General features: G+C 38.0%; 2 protein-coding genes across 4 annotated transcripts in view; one reads left to right on the top strand and one right to left on the bottom strand.

The window, feature by feature from the left end:
* The window catches only part of Ccdc146 (coiled-coil domain containing 146), a 169281-nt gene that overhangs the window by 52048 nt on the left and 96267 nt on the right, over positions 1-20966 (top strand). The gene's annotated exons all lie outside the window — the stretch shown is intronic.
* The window catches only part of Fgl2 (fibrinogen like 2), a 5701-nt gene continuing 1237 nt past the window's right edge, over positions 16503-20966 (bottom strand). The window contains exon 2 of the mRNA XM_008830774.3: positions 16503-19188. Within this exon, the coding sequence (XP_008828996.1) occupies positions 18482-19188 (707 nt within the window). The 3' untranslated portion in view covers positions 16503-18481. The remainder of the gene's footprint in view (positions 19189-20966) is intronic.

Consider the following 20966-nt stretch of genomic DNA (forward strand, 5'->3'; position numbering starts at 1 on the left):
CTTCCATTTTTGTGCAGTGGCACTGATTAATTAAGTGTGATCTCTGTTGTCAAGTGTCAGCGTGTGCAATATCGAACTCTGCCAAGACTCAGAAGCCATAAAATCATTTCATCTTAGTGCCATAAGTCTGAATCAAAGCTTGTTTTACTTTGCCAAGCTTTCTCTTTGCTTTTCATCAAAAATTACTCAGCTCCTCCATCTTCTTCCTTTCCTATAAATAATTCTTATGCCAACAGTGAAGTCTTTGACTTAATACAGCCAAGAGCTAGAGAAAAAGAAGTGCTATCATGGCTAGGAGGCATGAGGGAGAGTGCATATATTTTGGCCAAACATTAAGAAAGCAACTTCGTAAATCAGGATAAAATACAACAACATCCAGTAATGTTGGAGCATGTGTGAGCAGGTATTCATTGTGAGGGTGTTAGTAAAGATGTATTGGATTATTGATAAGATAACCCTCACTAACCCAGGTTAGACAAAACTATCCATTATTGTACTTCTTATAAAATGTGTAATAAGTAAGGTGTTTATAGCTGTGTTAGTTGTGTGCTATATTTGATAAGAATTGAGGTATTAAGAAGTTTGTCTTGGCCTACTTGATATTTGTACAGCACTCATTATATTCCAGCACTATGCTAGCAAATGCTTATTATTACTAAAGCTACTAAAATAAAATGTATTCCTTCAATTTCTCCTTTGTTTTAAGCAGATCCTGTGTGATGGGTTGTAATAGATACCATAGGGATTCATAGACATAAAGGATAGGAAGCTTTCCTATTCCTTAGAAGTTATATTTGGGGAAAAGAAGCTTGAAATGTTAGATATGAACAGAGGGTAGTATGTGACTGCAGACCTCGAAGGTGCAGGCAGTGTCATCAGAACTGAAGGGAAGGACCAGCCACTGTGGGAAGAGGGTATTTGGAAAGGCTTCTGAAGTCAATAAGGGTGACACCCAAGAAGGGCTGCCATCCATATTTATACTGGAACTCTGCAACACTGTTCACCCATGTACTGGCACATCTTTGGACTTCAAGCTTCCTCAAGGAAGACGTTCTCAGAACTCCTTCAGTATTCTCCTGAACCTGAATAAGTACATTTAGGAGAAATGTTAAGTCTGAATACGATTAAGAATTGTTGTATGAAGTTGCAAAAGCTCAATTTAAAAAAATGAACTAAAAAAAGAAAGTATAAAATTCTGCACTTATTGTCTGAATATATGGTTGTGGGGGAAGGAGTCTAAATTGATGTTTAGAATTCTGAATTAGGAAACTGGCTAAATTATTGTACCAGAAGTGACAGAGTTCAGAAGGAACAGCAGATCCAGAAGTTCATAGAACAGAAGTTGCTACTTATGTGTATTTGGCAGTACAGTCTACACTGCTTCTAAAAAGGATACTGTGATTGTTTCCTTGGTTCTATGCTTTAAAAATGATTTCTTTTAATGAAATAGTCACACACTGAAAAGATAGTTTTTATTCATTTGGTTAGGTTAAGGTTGGGTTCAGGTAAATAAATTTCAGGGTTTTAATTGATTTCTGAAACTATGTTGGCACTTTTCTGATACTACAGTGCTTCATTCATTTTCTAGTTTGGGTCTTCTGTAGGTTTATTGATGATTTTCCTGAGATAATCCCTAATGAAATTTAAAATACTTTTTTCCGGGAATTAAAATGTTTTCTTTAGGCTAGATGTGGTGGTCCATGCCTCTAATCCCAGGACTCAGGAAAGCAGAGGCAGGTAGATTTCTATGAGTTCCAGGCTAGCATGGTCTACATAGTGAGTTCTAGGCCAGCCAGGGCTATATAGTGAGACCCTGTTTCAAAAATTGTTTTCTGTTTGTTTTATGTATTAATCAAGTAGCTGGCCCCAGACAGGTAAAGATAAGATTCTTACCCTGAAGGAGCTTCTAATCAAAGCAGTTGCAAATCTGTAATTTAATTATCCTAATGACTCTGTAAAGAGTATGATTTTGAGGTATCATTATTTCCATCCTACAGACCTGCCCTGGGTCACACATCTGCACAGAACCAGGAAGGAAAGCCAATCTTCCACCTCTTATCTCAACACTTGCTGAACTTGGCATCTTTCACTTGACATTCACATATTTAAACACTACTATTTTAAGATTTTACAAATGCACTTTTAAAATAAACACTATTGAAGTGGAAAAGATAGCTATGCAATACTCTGTTATAGTCCCTGTTCCTTTCTCTTTTCTTAGTCTTCACACCTCATTGATAGCTGTATTTAGAGGATGTGCTTTTTAAAATATACTAAATTCACCAGGCATGGTGGCACAAACCTTTGTTCCCAATACTAGGGAGGCAGAGGCAGAGGGATATCTGTGAGTTCAAGGTCAGCCTGGTCTACATATCCAGGCCAGCTGGGGCTGCAGGAAGACCCCGTCTCAAAAAGACCAAAAAAAAAAAAAAAACCACTAAATCCCAATTTTTAAAAAATTTCAAGACATCTTACTATTGTTGGCTTGTTTTCAATTTTTCATCAGACATCCAGGCAAACATACAAAAATAACTTAATATTTTATTTAACTGCTAAGAAACTTTAAACAGACTGATAGTTTACCAAACAATATAGAAAAGTCCCAACATTCCCATAGATGTGTTTTTGTTTTGTTGTTACTGTTATTTTCACTCTGGTAGTAGGATAGAAATTTTAAATTCCATTAGAATAACTTGGGATGAGTCAGAATGCATTTTTATATCAGTATGGTTTGTGTTCATTTATAATGATTATATACATTAGGATTATACTGGGCCATCTTCCTCTTTGCAAAGCTGATTAGCACTCCTAAATCCAATCGGTAAAACTACACTGTAGAACAGGGGCAGAGAAAGGTTCCATGTAAAGTGGTCTCACTCTTGGCACCTTCTGGTGAGGAATCTGGGATGTTGTCAGAAAAGCTATCTGAATAAACTGATTAGGAACAAATGGGAGCCAAAAGAGCATTGAAAGTTGAAGACAGAAGAACTAGAATTTCCTTTCCTTCCTACTTCAGGAATTACCTTAATTTGCTGATATAATGAAGGTCTCGTGTGTGTGTGTGTGTGTGTGTGTGTGTGTGTGTGTGTGTGTGTATGCATTACCTCTGTTTCTTGACTCGATAGCCCCTTTCATTGATACTTGATCTGCTATTGTAACAACTTGATTAAACATTAAAAATAATCTTCATGCTAGGTAGGTGTTGTGGTACAATCCTGTAACCCAGATACTAGGGAGAGAGAGGCAGGAAGATTAAGATCAAGACCACCCTGGCCAATTTATGGAGACCCTGTCCCCAAGTAGAATAAAATAAAATGGATGAGGATGTAGCTCAGTGGTAAGATGCATGATTGTGGGAGACCTGGGTTCAATCCTCAGGATTTGGCAGAAATGACTTTAAACTTTCAACTGGATGCTATTTTTTTAAGTAGTTATTATGAACAAATATTGATTTTAAAAATAAGAAATGGGAGAAATATTTCATGGCATTATTTCTCCATTTATAAAAGAAAGAAAAAATCCCTAAAAGGGAAAATAAGTTGGCTTTTGAAAGCTCTGGATTTCAGAAAATGTGCATCTTGCAAAGGACAGTACCTTTAGTATTCCAAGAGCCATTGGTATGTATTTGGAATTGAAGATGGAAGCTTAAGGATTAAAATCAAGAATGCTCTTCTCAATGTACTGTTTCCAGCCACCTCAAGCTCCTGCCACTTTGACTTCCCCACAATGGTGGACCGTAACCTGGAATTGTAAGTAGAAATAAACCCCTGAAAGTACTCTTTTCAGTTAAAAGATATGTATTGATAGAGGAGAAAGTACTGGTGTCTATTGGGTAGATTGGGGGGGGCAACAAACAAAAGGGAGTGGGATTGGGAATTTGACTATCTGGTAACCAAATTACAGGTGCCACCAGTTAAATGAGTCATCACCAGAAAAAAAAAGTGAAGACAAAGCTGTCAATCACCAAACTTTACCTTGGTCAGAAAGATCATGCTTTCAGTGGTTAAGCAGTGAGATAGACCCAGACCAGGGTGTTCTAAAACTGTATCAGGAACTTCATGAGAAAGGATTCTTTTCAACCATGGGGTTTTTAAAGATAAAACTAATTTTTAATTTTGTAAAACATGCACATAGTATAAGTTCAAAAGGAACAGAACCACATTCATAAGAGTTAGTCAGCCTCCCACCTCATTCCATGATCTGAAGTCCACCCCACAGAAGCAACCGTATTAACTCCTTTGTTATAGCATCACAGGAAGTCTGTGCACAAACAGGAAGTGGTAGTATAATACGTATGCTTACTTTTTACACACATATTTAATTTTTATTTTATTTTTATGGTTTGCATATTTCAACATAACACACTTTTAGCATTTCTCTATCCTAAGACCTAAATTTAGATCATCCAACCTGCTGTTAGAGATAGTGATAGATAGATCAAATGACCTTATATAGGCACCATTTCACAATGACAGATTGAATAACACTGCAGTTGCCAAATTAAAAGGAAAAATTCATAATAGAAGCATTGTTGATCAGTGGGTTTATTTGCTTACTTTATAATCTTTGTGATAAAATACATTAAATGGATAAAAAGATAAAAATGCTAAATGATTTTTTAAATTCTTAAATTCTTTAAAAAAAAAAAACTGAAGCTCCAGAGGAAGCATGAATAAGAACAGAGCACAATTACACATATGTAATAAAACCATTACTATATACTAAAATTTTTAATTTTTTTAATTTTTAAAAACTCATAAAATTCCATATTTGCTTAAAGCAAACCAGTGGTTTTAATTCACTGAAGAGAAAGAAAAAAAAAGAAAGTTTGCATGTTTTGGCATTGTTAGGAAAATAAGTCCCCCCTCCCCAGTCAGAAATCTTGATTTACACATCTCTTTGTCTCTTTGTTTGTATGTGGGGGGTTAATTCTCAAACTTTGTAATATTTCTAGATAGTTTTGGCCATAAAATAAGAATATAACTAATTACCACTTACAGAGTCAATGTAATAATAAGCTTAGCAAAGATATTTTAGTTTTTAAAAATGTTTTATTATTTTTATTTTATGTGCATGAGTGTATTGCCTACATGCATGTAAGAGCACCCGTGTCGTGCAATGGTGCGGAAGTCAGAACAGGGCTTCGGATTCCCCTGGAACTGGAGTTAAGAACCGTTCATAGCTGTCATGTGGGTACTGGGAATCGAACCTGGGTCCTCTGCAAGAGCAGTCAGTGCTCTCAACCACTGAGCCATCTCTCCAGTCCCTATTTTAGTTTTTTAAAAAAATATTTGGTGACAGTTTTTGGAGGTTCTTGCCCAAACAATTTTTACGTTTATAGTAGTGCTAAGTATATTTCTATTATTGCACAACCCGTAGTTCAGAACATTTCCACCAGCAAAACTGAAACTCTATGTTTGTTAAATAACTCCCCACTTCCTCTTTCTTAGAGTCCCTGGCAAACACCATTCTGCCGCCTCTATATGGATGTGCTCCACATTGCTTTCTATATATGTGGGTGTGACTTCTCCAAATCGCTCCCAGAGCTGGAATCAGAGCATTTCTCTTTTTACAACTGGCTTATTTCATTTAATACAGTGTCATCAAGATTTATTCATACTGGAGTGTGTCAGAATTTCATTCTAAGACTAACTCTTCATTGTATTATTGTCCATCCATCTTCCAATGAATACTTCAAGATTCCATTTTCAATTGTTTGGGCTATATATACAGAAGTAGAATTGCTAGATATAGGCTATGTTCACTGTGAAGATGCCTTTCTCAGAGGTTTTAGCAATTTATATTCTCCCTACAAATGGTTCTACTTTTATTCTGGCCAGCTCTACATGCCCTGTAACATTTTGACCTTTGTCACTTAGGTTAAAAAAAAAACGTCATTTTATAACTATCTTTATATTTAGTGCAATGAAGCTTCTGTTTCTATATTGAAGTATTCTAAAAGATAATAGTGTTTCAGGCTAGGGATGTAGTGCAGTTGGTAGAGTGCTTGCCTAGCCTGTCTAATCATAATATCTGGGAAGTGGAGGCAGGAGGGTCAGGAGTTCAAGGTCATCCTCTACTATAGAGAGAGTTCAACACCAGTCTGGGCTACTGTGGTCAGAATTCTCTCTGGGTCTCCTATGCGATCAAACAAACCATATAATATATTTTATGTGCATTTATTAACTTACAAAGGAATGAGTACCCAGTGCCTAGGCCTGCTTCCACTGCCACTCAGAGTCTGCCTTATCAGACCATGCCACACCCATAGCCCTGCATTCCCTCATGCCACCAGGGCCAGAGATCTTGCCCCAGGTCCACAGGGAGTCAGTCCATTCTGTCTTTGAGTTGCTGCACTTGCTGCTAGTTTCCTACACCATCAGGTTCTACCGGGGGCTCCTGGTTTCCTTTCCAAGATGGCTCCCGGCTTCCCTTCCTCTGTCCTGCTTGTGTCAGGCCCTGCCCATTGCAAAGAACCAGCCAATCGGGAGACAGCTACATAAGACTCTGTCTCAAAAAAATAAAAATAAAAATAAAAAATATTGAACTGGAGAGTTGGCTCAGCAGTTAAGTTCACTGGCTACTCTTGCAGAGGACACAAGTCCAAGCACCCATATGGTGGCTAATAACCTTCTGTAACTCCAGTTTCAAGGGCTCTGACACTCTCTTCTGACCTCTGTGAGTATTGCATACACAGGAGCACTTACATGCATGCAGGAAAAACACTCATACACATAAAATTAAAATAAATCAGGCAGGAATGATGGTACATGCCTTTAATCTGAGCACTTGGAAGGCAGAGGCAGATGGATCTCTCTAATTGCAGAGTCGGCCTGATCTATATAGTAGTTCCAAGCCAGCAGGGGCTTCAGAAAGAAGCTGTCTCAAAAAACAAAAACAAACAAAAAATGAAAAAAAATCATGAATAAATAATAGCATATTAATAGAAAAGTTGAGGTATCAGAATGCCAATAAATAAATCAGGAGGTGATCACCACAGAATGATGCTTTATGATACAGTTCCCCAAAGGCTGGGGCATACCATGTCATGAGGCAGGGTAAGGTAAAATACCAAAGTAGATCAGGAGGTAGAGGGAAATAGGGAACTGGAAAAGAACCTTTATTGTGGTTTCTGAACTAAAGAACAGGTAAGGCAGGCTTAGGAATAGCCAGGTTGAATACTTCCTGTGAGATCTAGGGCATAGATATAGTCCATAGTTTTCTAGTGTCTGGCACTGAGGTGCTTAGGGCAGGTGGGACATGCACTCTGGATTAGTTAATTTGTATTTGAAAAGTTTAATGGGAGGGAAGATGGAGGTTAAAGGAAGGGATGAGGTGAGGGAGGCAGACAGCTGACAGCTAGGTGACTCAGGCCTATCATGTTATCAGGTTGTCCAGAACAAGGTGTAGCTATCTTATGCATGAGAAATAGATATACCATATCAGCTTTGTAGAAGCTAGAAGTATGATTAGTACAAAGGCCCATTTGTGATTCCTTACATATGTGAATTTTCTTCACATTCTGTTTTACACTTTCTTCCATTGGGTATTTTGAATCTTTTCTGAGAGATTCAAAGAAACTCTTAATACATTTATGCATTATAAAGGCCTTTGTCAGGTCTGGGGAGATGGCTCAGCAGTTAACAGCACTGGCTGCTCTTGCAGAGGACCTAGGTTTGGTTCCCAGCACTCACATGGAAGTTAACAGCTCCAGTTCTAGGGAATCTGACACACTCTTCTGGCCTCTGTGGGCACTGCACATATGGGTGCACTTACATACATGCAGACAAAACACTCATACACACAAATAAATTAATAATAAATAAACAAATGCCTTTGTGTATAATGTGAATTCTTTTAGTTTATTAAATAACTTTTGAGTTTGCTTGTGGTAGCTTATTCCCTATGTGGAAATTTACCTTTTAATGTGCTTGAATTGATCAGTCATTTCCTTGCAATTTCAGGATTTTGTTATATTTCAAAGACCTTTGTTACTTTCAAGCTATAAATACATTTCCTGTGTTTTCTCATAGTACCTTGATGATTTGAGTCATAGTTTAACCTTTGCTCCATCTGGTATAGTTAGTGTAAAGAAAAAATGGCAAAGAGATACCAGCAACAAGTTTGGAGTCCAATGCCAAATCCATTATCTTTGAAGGCAAGTCCTTTTCATGTTCTTACCCATGTACCAAGTAGAGACAAAGGGGCACCTGGGTAGCAACATGACATGAAAGGACCCAAGAATCTGCTGATAGTAAACCTCAAATTTAGAAGACTGAAGTTTTGCTATCTGTATTCGATACAACTAGGAATGGACTGGCCCAAGGCAGCTTAAATTTTAGTAGTCTGAGAGAAAAGATCAGCAGGAGGTGGGGGAGTGGCTGAACAAAAATGGTTCTCCATTCTAGCTCTGTGTTCTGGCTGTGCGACCTTCAACAGGTCTTTTAGGTTCACGGAGCCTTGAGTTCTATCATGAGTATATGTTCAGCTCATGCTCCTTCTTCACACTGCTTACCTTGGGGGCCTCAGATCATTTCTGGATTGCTCAGTCACTTCTTTTGTTTCTGGTGGAAATCCTACACAGACATTCTCTGAATACAAGTGACCACCAGCCCCACACCCTGGCCCTCGAAGACCATCAGGGAACCCTTGAACAAGATGCATATTTGTGAACTGAATAAAACTGAGCCTTGTCACTCCTACCTTGAGACTCACCTCACCATAGCTTGAAGGAAACACAGATCCACCTGCAGAAAGCCTTGCGAAGCAACATGCTTTGCTAAGGGTGTCCCTGAGAAAACGGTGTGAGTTCCATAGCTCAGCCAGTCTTAAGATTTCTCATCACCACTGATGACTCTCCAGGTCCTTCTCAAACCCTTTTTCTTAAAAAACAATAAAAACAAAAACAAAACCTCCAGAAGCTTGCCTTCCCATCCTCAGACTGGGTTTTCTTTGTGTCTCCACTCATCTTCTCCTTGATATCTTTGGCCAGTTCATTGTTTTATGAAGCAATATTTTTTTCTAGACACTTCCCACACAGCACCCTGTGGTCCTTTCCTGGTCCAGGCATAAAAGTGAGGAGTCGATAGGCAGCAGGAGGAAATTGTAGATATGCGAATTCGAAGTTTCTAAATCTTGCTTGATCATACGATTGTCACCTCCTCAGTGTCACAACTCTGAGCAATCTGGTCTCTCATTCTGTTTGTTCCACCTGCCGTGTCACACTTGTTGCAGCCAAATTCATTGCTAGCTTCCTGCAAACTCCCAATTTTCTACTTTGCTGGTGCCTTTGCTCATCCAGGTGGAGAGTGCTCATCTTTTTCTGGAAGTATCTCACTTCCAGACAGAACATGACTATGCCTGCTTCTGTCACCTGCCCCACTCTGCTGTATTTATCTCCAGTTATTTATTTTCTTTCCTGCTTTTGAAGCTAATCTCAAGTGTCTTTAGGAAGCTGTGGTATTCTTAATGTCTCTCACAAACTCAGCTCACTGTCTTGTGTACAGCTGTGCCAAGATTTTCAAAAGCATGAATATAAATAGTAATTAGTAAACCCTTCCACTAAAATAATCACACTACCTAAATATTATTTTAAATTTTTATTTATTATTTTTATTTTATGTGTATGAGTGTATTGCCTGTGTGTATGTGGGTGCACCCATATCGTGTAGCAGCGCGGAGGTCAGAAGAGAGATTTGGATTCCCCTGGAACTAGAGTTAAGGACGGTTCATAGCCACCATGTGGGTGCTGGGAATCGAACCCGGGTCCTTTGCAAGAGCAGTCAGTGCTCTCAACCACTGAGCCATCTCTCCAGCCCCCTAAATATTATTTTAAAAGAAAACTTAAAAGGCAGGGATTTCTTCCAAGTTTCTGAATGCATTTTCCACATCAAGTCAACCTAAGTTCTCAGCAATTTAAATGTTTTCAATAGAACCATCATGCAACTATTCTATTTTATTTTGTCAGCTGAACCCCAAAGGAATGTGTTATAGGGAAGGAATGATTATCAAATATCTTTTTAAAAAAAACTCGATCCTTTTATTTCAGTGAAGTTAAAGACCCCAGAATCTAGAAAAGCAGACTGTTCTAGTTGGGATGATGTTTCGTAATACAGAAGCCCAACTCTCCAACCCTACTTTCTTTGGCAATCCTGCAGTATGTCTGCAGAGCCATAGGGTCATGCAGACACAGTTTGAAAGCCTCCACCCTAGCAGTTCATCATGTTAAACACCAGCACTGTGTTCCCTGTGAAGATATCTGTCCTGTCCACCTTCTGCAATTCCCCAAGCTGGCCAGGTCCCTCTGGGTAGGTTTCTAATAGTCGGCTTAACCAGGTTTTAACATTTTAGTCAATGTATGATAGAAAAAATTTTTTAAGTAACCATCACTAACACTATTCATTTTTAAATGATAGATTTTATGAGAACTGTTTTCTTTAGTAAATGAAAATAAGAACTTGGACATTTATACGAGAAGGCTTTCAGCTTTCAGAGAGTTTGCAAAGTGCTTTGTACTTGAGCAGAATATGTTCTGCCATGTAGCCATGGAAAAAATCAGTGTTTGAACAGCATAAAGACTTGTTTGCTTTTTCTGTCAGAGTTGTTATAAATTTTGACTTAGTCACAGGAAGTCAACTTAACAATTTTTTGATTGATTTATTTTTATTTTATGTACATGAGTGTTATGCCTACATGTATTTAAGTGCATCTATATCATGCAATGCCCGTGGAGGACAGAAGAGTGCATCGGATCCCTTGGAATTGGAGTTATGATGGTTGTTAGCTGCCATGTGTTTGCTGAGATTCAAACCCAGGTCTTCTGCAAGAGCAGCCAGTGTTCTTAACCCCTGAGCCATCTCTCCAGCGCCATGGGAAGACAACTTTAATTATTAGGTTAAGTAGGGGCATTAATGCCTTTGAAACACATTAATTTTTTTAAAAACCGCCTGTCTAAAAGTTATGTAATTGTTTTGATAATAGCCAAACACTTCACCATAAACTGAAATATAATTTGGAGTTATTTTCTGTTTTTTAGATTTAACCAGAAAATCAGAGGAGGAATAATACTGAGGTGTAATATATGTTTTTCCATGGAAAATTAGCCTCTTCATGAGCAATACACCAAGAATGTCAGGAAAGCTGAAAATGCATAAGGGTCCATGAATGATTCACAGTTGGTAGATGCTGAGGCTTTCCCCCCAGGAAAGACTGTTAGTGAGTGGGAAGTGTCACCTACTTATGCAGTGTTGATCCCAGCAACAGACAACACCAGAAGTGCCCCTAGGAGCTGTCCAGTGTAGAGGTGATGAAAATTGCCAGTTAAATTCACTTATGGCCATTCCCATCCCAATGTTAATGCTATGAAAATGTTTAGAAATTTGAGATTTAGGTTACTTCTAACTTGGATAACTGTTAGAAAATACTTGTGAAAAAATAGTTCAATTTTGTGAAAGAAATAGTTCAATATCACTGATATCTCTAAAATAAGGGAAAGGGAATAAAACAAATCTCTGACAAACTATAATCACAGCAAAGTCATATCCTACTGATGTTAAATGATTCTTCAGACTAGATGGTGTGCTGTTAACAAATGAGGAGGTGTTTTCCTCTGTGGCCCAGTTCATATTTCTTTTACTACACACACACACACACACACACACACACACACACACACACACACACACTGAATCCAGAATGGTGACACCCCATCACTACAACGTGATATCTCCCAGAAGAAGTGGAATCTGAGGCTGCAGTAAGTCATTGGCTCCTTGCATGAGGGCATGGTTTCTTGTCAAAATTAGTATTTTTCAGAATTCCATTGTAAAAACCACAATTGTTTTTAAGACAGCAAGTAATTCAACAAAAGAATGTTGATAGCACCACAGTGGTATCTAAGACATCCAGCAACTCAACAAGAAAGCACTTCTGCAAAAAAGTAAATCCAAAACTGAAACGATCTAGAGTAAGTATGCGCTCCAGTGCTAATAAATCTCTGCCTCTCTGCAGAGACATAACCCTGAAACCCTCCCCACAGGGACATATCTCCGAGACTTCTCTGATGTAATTACAAGGTGGGTGGGATCCTGATTTTTCCTTATCTCCAGCCTCTGCAAAGTCAGCTGATTCAGGGCTCCTTAGAGAAAAGTCTTTGTTCCATGTCCACTTATTTCCTAGGTTATCTCATCTAGTACCATGGATCCATTACATCTGTAACTGAACACTTCTCAAATATATTGTTGAGCCCTAATGTCCTCCCCAAACTTCAAATCAAATCCAAACATCTAATGGTGTTAAATTTTTTTATATCAACTTACAAGAATTTGAGGTTCACGTGTTATAAGCTTTTAAAAAATTGAGACAGGCTCTCATTATGTAGCCCTGGCTGGCCTGGAACGCATTATGTAGACCAGGCTGGCTTCGAACTCACAAAGATACCACTGCTTCTGACTCCCAAATGCTGGGATTAAAAGCGTGCACACCATGGCTAGTTTCTGATAAACTGATTGAAGTCCCCACTCCAACCCCCTTTTTACACACTTCCTAGACAGACTCCCTCTGCAGACTGCTTCCTCAGCTCAGCTCATTGCAGCTCCAGCTTTCAAAGTTACTCAGTCTAAAATCATGGGTCTGCTGTGATGCCTGTAACTGTTTTACTATCTACCACTGACTTGTGATCAGCAAATCTTGTCAGTTCTGCCCTCAAAATAGATGTGCTTCATTGCAAACACTGTAAGCACTATCAAACTAGACCCCTTGCTTCAGCTCTTGCCTCCATAGCAAAGGAGCAATCCTTTTCAGACAGGATGAAATGATGTGCATCCTCTCCTCAAAACTGTCATGTCCTATCTAGAATGAAAGGCAGAACCCTTAGCATGCTTGCAAGGCCTATGTACCAAGCACTGTACCCCTGCACTCTGTTCATCCACAGCCCCTCACGCTCCTCTGAACTTACTTCTTACCCCGCTCTCCACAAGCCTAGACACTGTTTTTTACACAGGAGTATCTTTTCTGGCCCTCAAAATGCCAACTGCTCTCCAGACTCCAAACTTTGATACTTCTCGCTCCCTTTGCTTGAAACTCTCTTCTCCCAGATATCTGCTTGGCTTTTTTACTCCTTTCTTTACATCTCTGTTCATATGTCATCTCCATAGAGACACCTCCCCTAGCCACCCCACATTAACTAGCACCACTACCTCTAATCCTCTAATCCTCTCATATCTGCTTAATTTTTCATCATGAAAGTCTCTCCTCTGATAGCACTTAAGCTCTGAGTGTGGGGTTCATCAGTGTCGGCCAGTGATATATCTCTGTCCTCCAAGAAGATTTTTGAGAGCATGGTACTCACTTAATAGCTGTTATTGAACAAATTAAGGCTAGCTCTACTCCAGACTTATCTCCATAAGTCTTTGAGTTTTAAGACTTTCTGGCTTTTCAGTTTTTTAACATGAACTGCTGTTGAGTCTAGGTTTGTGTTAACTGGGCAAGTAAACTATAAGAACCAAGCATATCTCCTGGAGCTCACCTGTAGAATGGATAATTTTTGACAAATATATCTATGCCATTAATTCAGTGACATCTAAAATTGTATTTATTCTTTCTTGTCAAGTAACTGCAAAATCTATCTATACATGTCTTACGTGACATTCTGCTGATAAAAACTTAGCACAGCTGTGCAAAGTCTTCCTCTCCAATGTGATTTTGTGCTTGATATCAGCTCATGCCCTCATTATAGAGCTGCAGGTTCTAATGAGTGAGACAGAGGATCCAGAACTGAAATCATTGCTTCAGAAAAGGAAGTAACAGTAACAATGTCTTCCAGTCAGACAGAAAGTGCCTCATCAAACCTTAAGGGAGGGCCACTACAAGCAATAAGCCATGTTTGAGGAGTCAAGTTCTGGGTTCTCCAAGCGTACCCACTTCCCCTCATTTCTAGTTCTTTATAAACAAAAGACCTTGGTAAGGATCTCAGTCAATGTTGCAACTTCGCAAGGCACAGAATGAAGTTGGAGTTGGATTCAGCTGCCTTGGCTTGTTCTGAGGAGAGAGAGAAGATTGAACTGAAAGTGGTTTGCAAAGAAGTCTTTAGTCTAAACTGTAGTTTTTAAAAAGTCCATTAATTTTTTTAAATTTTATGTGTACGCGTGTATTGCCTGCATGTAGGTAAGTGCACCTGTGTCGTGCAATCCCCATGGAGGACAGAAGAGGCTGTCAGATCCCCTGGAACTGGAGTTATGGACAGTTGTTAGCTGCCATGTGGGTGCTGGGATTTGAACCTGGGTCTTCTGTAAGAACAGCTAGTGTTCTTAACTGCTGAGCCATCTCTCCAGCCCTGAAAGTCCATTTTTACATGACTAAAATTCATTTTGAAATTATAATATAGTGTAAGAAATATGAAAAATACTGCTTTTTTTGGCAATCAGTTTGTAGGACAATCACTGTTCAGCCCAATATGTATCCAGAGGCATATCCCTAGGACTCTTGCTAAAAGTTTGTTGCAGTTATATCCACAATCCTGGCTTCAGTGGAGTCTCACCTGGATTTGACAGTAATAACTCTTTTTCCCATTACAACTCTGGCTTCTGAGAAGTTTCTCCAATGGCTACGTATTCTTTTTTTTTATTTATTTTCTTTTTATTTTTTTGATACAAGGTCTTCCAGTAGCCCCCGCTGACCTGGCACTGGAACTCTGGAACTCAGTATGTAAAACTAGGTTGGCCTTGATCTTACAGAGATTCTGTCTCTGCCTCTGGAGTGCTAGGATTAAAGGCATGTGGGTTATTGTTCTTTCTTTGTTGTTTATTTTGGTTTGTGGGCTACATGTTCTTAAACCACTTTGAGTAACAGCACCCCACTTCAAATCTCCTTTATGCCTTTTCAAACACATTGATTTCAGGGTAGAACCCAGACGGTTATTGGATAATGTATAATAAGGAAAGTGTAGGATGACTTAGGGGCAGATAGGAAATCTATAATTCCTTTTTAATGTCGTAAGAAAGACTGCTCATAGGAGAGAATTGTTCAGGATGATGATAATAAGTTACACACACACACACACACACACACACACACACACACACACACACACATTCTAGGTGCTTTATACAAAGTGTTACCTTACTTCATCTTCCCAGTAAATGTTTCAGACACATTGAGTTGTCCAGGATCATGCTTATGGCAGGTGGTGCAGCTAGAATTCAAACTTGGGAAGCCTGGCTCCTGGATTCTTGCTCTTGATCATGGGTGATAGTGATATAATCAAGGGGGTGGGTGAGGATGGTATCTAGCTAGACCAAGAGAGCAATATAAAGTGATATGGCTTGTTCAAGCACAACAAGGCATCCAGTAGGACATGAGTGAATACAGGCAGAAAATGATTCTAAAAGTGTGGGCCCTGTTTGCTGGGTTTTAAGCAGTGAGTAAATTATCAGGATTATATTTCTGAATAATCCTTCTGGCAGTGATAGGGAAGATGAACTAGAATAGATAGATCATGGAGGTACAGGATACCATTAGGAAGTCTTTTCATTATCTTAAGTAGAAAATGACCCTGAAACCAACCTGCAACATTAATGTTGGAAAAAGAGGATATAGGGTTGAATGTCAGAAAGGAAACTGAAAATTCTGTATGGAGAATGCATCGACAGTATTCTGTACAGAAATACAGACAATGGTGTTCTTCTATTTGCCTCTCTCTTCCTATTAAAGAAATAATATTTTTAAAGACTCAGGAATATTACCTAGATTAGGGAAACACTATTCTTCAACTTTTTAGCCAATATTAAATATAAATACTATTTTACAAACAAACAATATTTCCACAGTAAAGAATAGCTATGAAAGAGGGGCTGGAAAGATGACTGAGTGGTCAAGATCACTGGCTGTTCATACAGAGGACTCGGGTTCAATTCCCAGCACCCACATGGCAGCTAACAACCATCTGTAACTCCAGTTCCAGGGGATCCAGTGCCCTCTTCTGACCTCTGCAAGGCATTGTATGACACGGGTGTACTTATATACATGTAGGCTATACACTCATACAGAAAAATTAAAAAAAATAAATTTTTTAAAAAAGGATATATATGAAGATCAATTCTTTTATAAAGCTATAAAAAGAGATTTAGCATTACCTTAGTTATATATCAAATTTAAACAATAGCTTTTTGTAATGACATTACCTATCCATTTTCCTTTTAAAATATTTTTTGGGGTAGCTACTGAAATTAAGCAGTAGCCAGTCTTATGATCTGGATGCTTCATAGGCTTTGTATATGCAAACTCTTCACTCATTGATGTATGTTGTCATTAATCCATTTTGAACATCACTGTTTGTCAGCAGAATGACTTTTTTCTCTTTCAGTGATAGATAAGTGAATCAACTCCACTCTGAATTTCTGAGAATCTACTTTCACTCAACATTTTTAAGGGATGATAATGTTCAGAAATAAGGTCATAATTAAGATGAATATTAAATCATCCAAATGAAACCAAGAACTAAAAGGTATAGTTGTAAATAGTGTGCATTTATGACATTAGCATACATTAGTGAACAGTTAAGGTAAAAGACTATTTCCATCAACATGTTAAAGATTATCAAAGTCTACAACATATTTTATAATGAATGACATTGAATTATTCTAAAAATAAATTTCTGTGTTAAAGTATTCATTAGAAAAACATCATAAAAATATGCTCCCAAAATGATACTGAATACCCATTAAAAACAATGGGCATTCTGTAGATGAGCATATATTTTTATTTGAAATCTTTTTAGATATATATTTATACATATACATATGTGTATGTATATGTATATATATAGACAGAGAGAAGTTACATATAGGAAGCAGGAAGAAATAAAATCAATTATTCCATTTACATTTGATATTCCACCAAATGGGTTACAGCCCTTGAAATCTGTATTTTACATTTTGGTCATCATTTAATTCAATATACATTTACCTTGCTCTGGTATTTTAATTATATTCACAAGAGCTTAATTTTCATTATATTCACCTGAAAACTTCATTTTTTGTGTTTTGAATTAATATTTTGCTCTTTTTTTTTTTGGTCTTTTTGAGACAAGTTCTCCCTGTAGCCCCAGTATTTTGCTCCTTTTAAAGATTTTTTTTTCTATAATGTTTAATATTTGGAAAATTAAGTAGTTAATAACTGTCCTCCACAATAATCTTCAAATAATAAGTAAAGACGCATCTTTGTGAACATGTGCTGCAGTCTTGGTTAGTATATTAGAAACAACAGCAGAATTTAAGGATGAAATTTATTTCTTAGACCTTGCATACTACACAGTCAGTTATTCTGTATGACTGACTGCATGCAGCACTTCAGACTTTACTCAAGGGCATTTTTAAATTACAGCTGGTCATTTCTCTCTGAAATAATCTCTTTTTACAGTGATGAAATAAAACTACCTTTTCTAACCATTTTAATGTACTTAATATTATGGAATTAATGAATTATAAAAGTTCCAGCTACTTTTGTTTGGCCTTAAAAATATATATATCTTTGAAATTCTGAGAGAGTGAAATAAGCAATTCACTAGTTATGAATGTTTCATATTTGATCTGCTACATATTTCAAAATTCGTATTTCAATAAATAAATGTATTCTAGAAAATTCAGATTCCTAGGAAGTAGATCCTCAGTGATACTATTGCCTTGGGTATAGAACTGGCTTTCAGAGTATAAATAAATGCTTCTTTCCCTACCATGCTACGTCCCAGAAAATCTAGTAGTCTAGCACCTTAAATGAAGAATTGTCGTACGTATAGAGCAGAGGAAGGTAAAAAGCAGCTTTCACCATCAGACATCTAACAAGTTAAAAAACTGTGAGTGAATTACCTCTAAAACAAAGCTTTAAGGTTATATTATTCTCCAGTTTTGGTGGGGAAAGAAGCATATTACACTATCATATTTTAATGCCATGTTTTACATTTCATGAATATTACATGAATACATTTAGCTACATATATTATTCCCATTTTTTGATCATTAAAATGTCATAAGTTCTTCTTGGCCCAAATTAAATGCTACAGTTTTGGATACAGATATGCAAATAAACTGTAGCTTAAAAAGAGTCATACATGTTCAAATGTGCATATTTAACCCTAGCCAAAATAGTGCTTGTGTAAAATTTAGCTTGCTGAATAATTGGTTTCAGAGAATAATACAAATAGTATTTGGAACTTTTCAGCTAATATAAACTAAAAGACTCACAAGTTTAATTATAACAGTCAATATTTCCAATGCTTTTTCAAGCATTCATTACATAACAGCAACGAAGGGGTCTTTTTCAGATGCATATTTTCAGCTTTATTTCAAAAGCTGTGTAACATAAGAACCTATTACTCAAAGGAAACTTTTTAGCCATAGAAAGGGAATATGAACTAGGGCACCTGGTGAAGGGCTAAAGAAACCTACTGCCCTCTCCATCAGTACCTAGAAAGTTGAGCACTTGTGATTTATGGCTTGAAGTGCTTGGGTCTGATCATCATCTTGACCTGTTTGAAGGAGAACTTGTAGCCACCAGGCTGTGCCTGGCTCATACCAGGCCAAGTGCCCCAGAAAATTCCATTACGGACACCTTTGTATTTTTGGTGATAATATTTGCCATTTAAGTTTGCAGAAAGACATGCATCAAACCACCAACCTGAGCTGTAATAGAGCCCACAGTTCCCAGAGGGATATCGATCATTGTCTCTGTCTGGGGTGGTGAAAAACTTCAGATCATGGTTGTAATGCTTACTAAAGCGCAAGGCATCTCCAGCTGTGCCATTATAGTTACCAAGGTGTAAACGGTATTTGAGAAACTCATTAGCCACGTAAAACTGATTATACAAGGCATACAGTTTGACATTATTAAAATCTTCAAGATCTATTCTCAGAATCATTTCCTTACTCTTTGTCAGAAGGTGAATTTTATCATTACCCAGCCAAAATTCCCGTCTGAGGTTTCCAAAGCCTGCTTTGTAGTCCTGCCATTTCCTTGTGAAGTTGGTGCTTCCATCGAGGCGAGCCTGCAGCACTGTCCAGCCTCCCCCCATGGTCTCCATGTCACAGTATACCTCAAAGCTACTATTTTTGGGATCAGGTGTAACTCTGTAGATCTCACTGCTTCTTTTGCCTATTACGTAGTAGTCAGAACAATCTTTGTATATTAGATGTTGAACTGAAGGGGGAAGAAAAGAAAGACATTGGAATTTTGATAATAAAAGCTATGCATCTGAAGAATTCTTAGACGCAAAATCAGTTTGATATTTCAGTTAATGGCTATAATGAAACCTGGCTCTGCTATACTTACCTGAGCCTGGCTAGCACACACTTAAGGCCTCAGGGCAAAGTACTGTTATAAAGTACATAAGATGCTCTTGGTTGGTTATAATGGTGACACCACCAACAAACAACAGTAAGAATAAGTAAAACTGATGCTCAGTGAGGACTAATGACTTCAAGAAACTTTGCCAAACACCAGGAAACTTTTTGCTTGGAATCTGTACATCAACCTTATGATGTAGGTATTATTTCCACCTTGTTTATGAAGTTATTTAGTCCCCTAAAGCATCAGTGGTTTATCCAACTTCACACAAGTATTAAGTGACACAGCTAGGAAACAAACTCCAATCTGCCTGGCAGTGAAACTTGTTCTCATAACCATGGCATTCCTCTGCCCTAAAACTGAGATGGTTCCAACTCTCCTAGGATTGCATACTAGGCACGATCAGCCAATTTCATAGGATGTGTTTCAAATGAAGCATTTGCATTCTAATGCACAATATTGCTCATAAATTTACTCTTATTTCACTATATATATGTATATATATATATATATGTCTTTTTCAGACAGGGTCTCCCTGTAGCCCCAGCTGACCTGGAACTCACTATGTAGACCAGGCTGGCCTCGAACTCACAGAGACCCACCTGCCTCTGCCTCCCAAGTGCTGGGATTAAAGGCGTATGCCACCTCTCCCGGCAACTATATTAAGAGGTTCAAGTTTAAAAAAAAAATTCCCAGTAGTATACTAATATTATTCTGAATTTGTTATACAGGAAGGTATATATAGTCACTCAATATCTTACAGGTTTGATTTGCAGAATTCCACAGGGTGATTACGTTCAGGATAAATGTAACAACTATTTATTCCCACGTAATTTTTATAAAAGTTTGTGTCAGTTAGAATAAGTTTAATATAAGATAATGTAAAGCACAAAAATCTATTCATGTGTATTTAGAGTCCAGGATATTCATTTCCTAAAACTTTTAGGAGAAAAGTGAATAATACAATCCTTTTCATATCATTTCAAGTTGCCATGCAGTGCCAAATATGCACTCAGTGATGTCACCTAAAACATGAACATTTACCTCAAAACATGTAGGGCATATTCAGATCCAAGCTGCCCAGGGGTATCAGTGACAGTGGTCCTTAAACCATTGACCTACCATCTCCAGGAGATTCCTTGGGGATGAAGTACTTGTTCCAAATGAAAGCGATTGCTACCATGTCCTGTCAGCCGCACAGTCCTGATGGGCAAAGTTCTAACACAGAGGTGACTTTCCAGTGTAGCAAGACCAGTAGCAGCAATTGTCTCAGGAATTCAGGAATTGTGGGCAACCAAGCCACTGATAGCTCATGAGCACAGTAGGCAGTTAGGTCTATGGTCGTTAAAAAATATTAAAGTTAAATAATTTGGGTGGTGAGAATGGGTTCTGTTTTATATGCTTGAGCTTAAGGTAAAAGAGATAAAGAAATAATGTATTCCTTCCCTTAGCCACATGCCAAAATTCTCCTCAAAATATTTTTTTTGTGTGGTGGATGTAGTGGTGCACGTCTTTAATCCCAGCACTCAGGAGGCAGAGGCAGGCGGATCTCTATGAGTTCAAGGCCACCTTGGTCTACACAGTGAGTTCCAGGCCAGCTGGGGCTACAGGGAGACTCTGTCTCAAAGAAA

This window comes from Nannospalax galili, unplaced genomic scaffold (genome assembly GCF_000622305.1).
Source record: "Nannospalax galili isolate Female #2095 unplaced genomic scaffold, S.galili_v1.0 scaffold312, whole genome shotgun sequence".
Lineage (NCBI taxonomy): Eukaryota > Metazoa > Chordata > Mammalia > Rodentia > Spalacidae > Nannospalax > Nannospalax galili.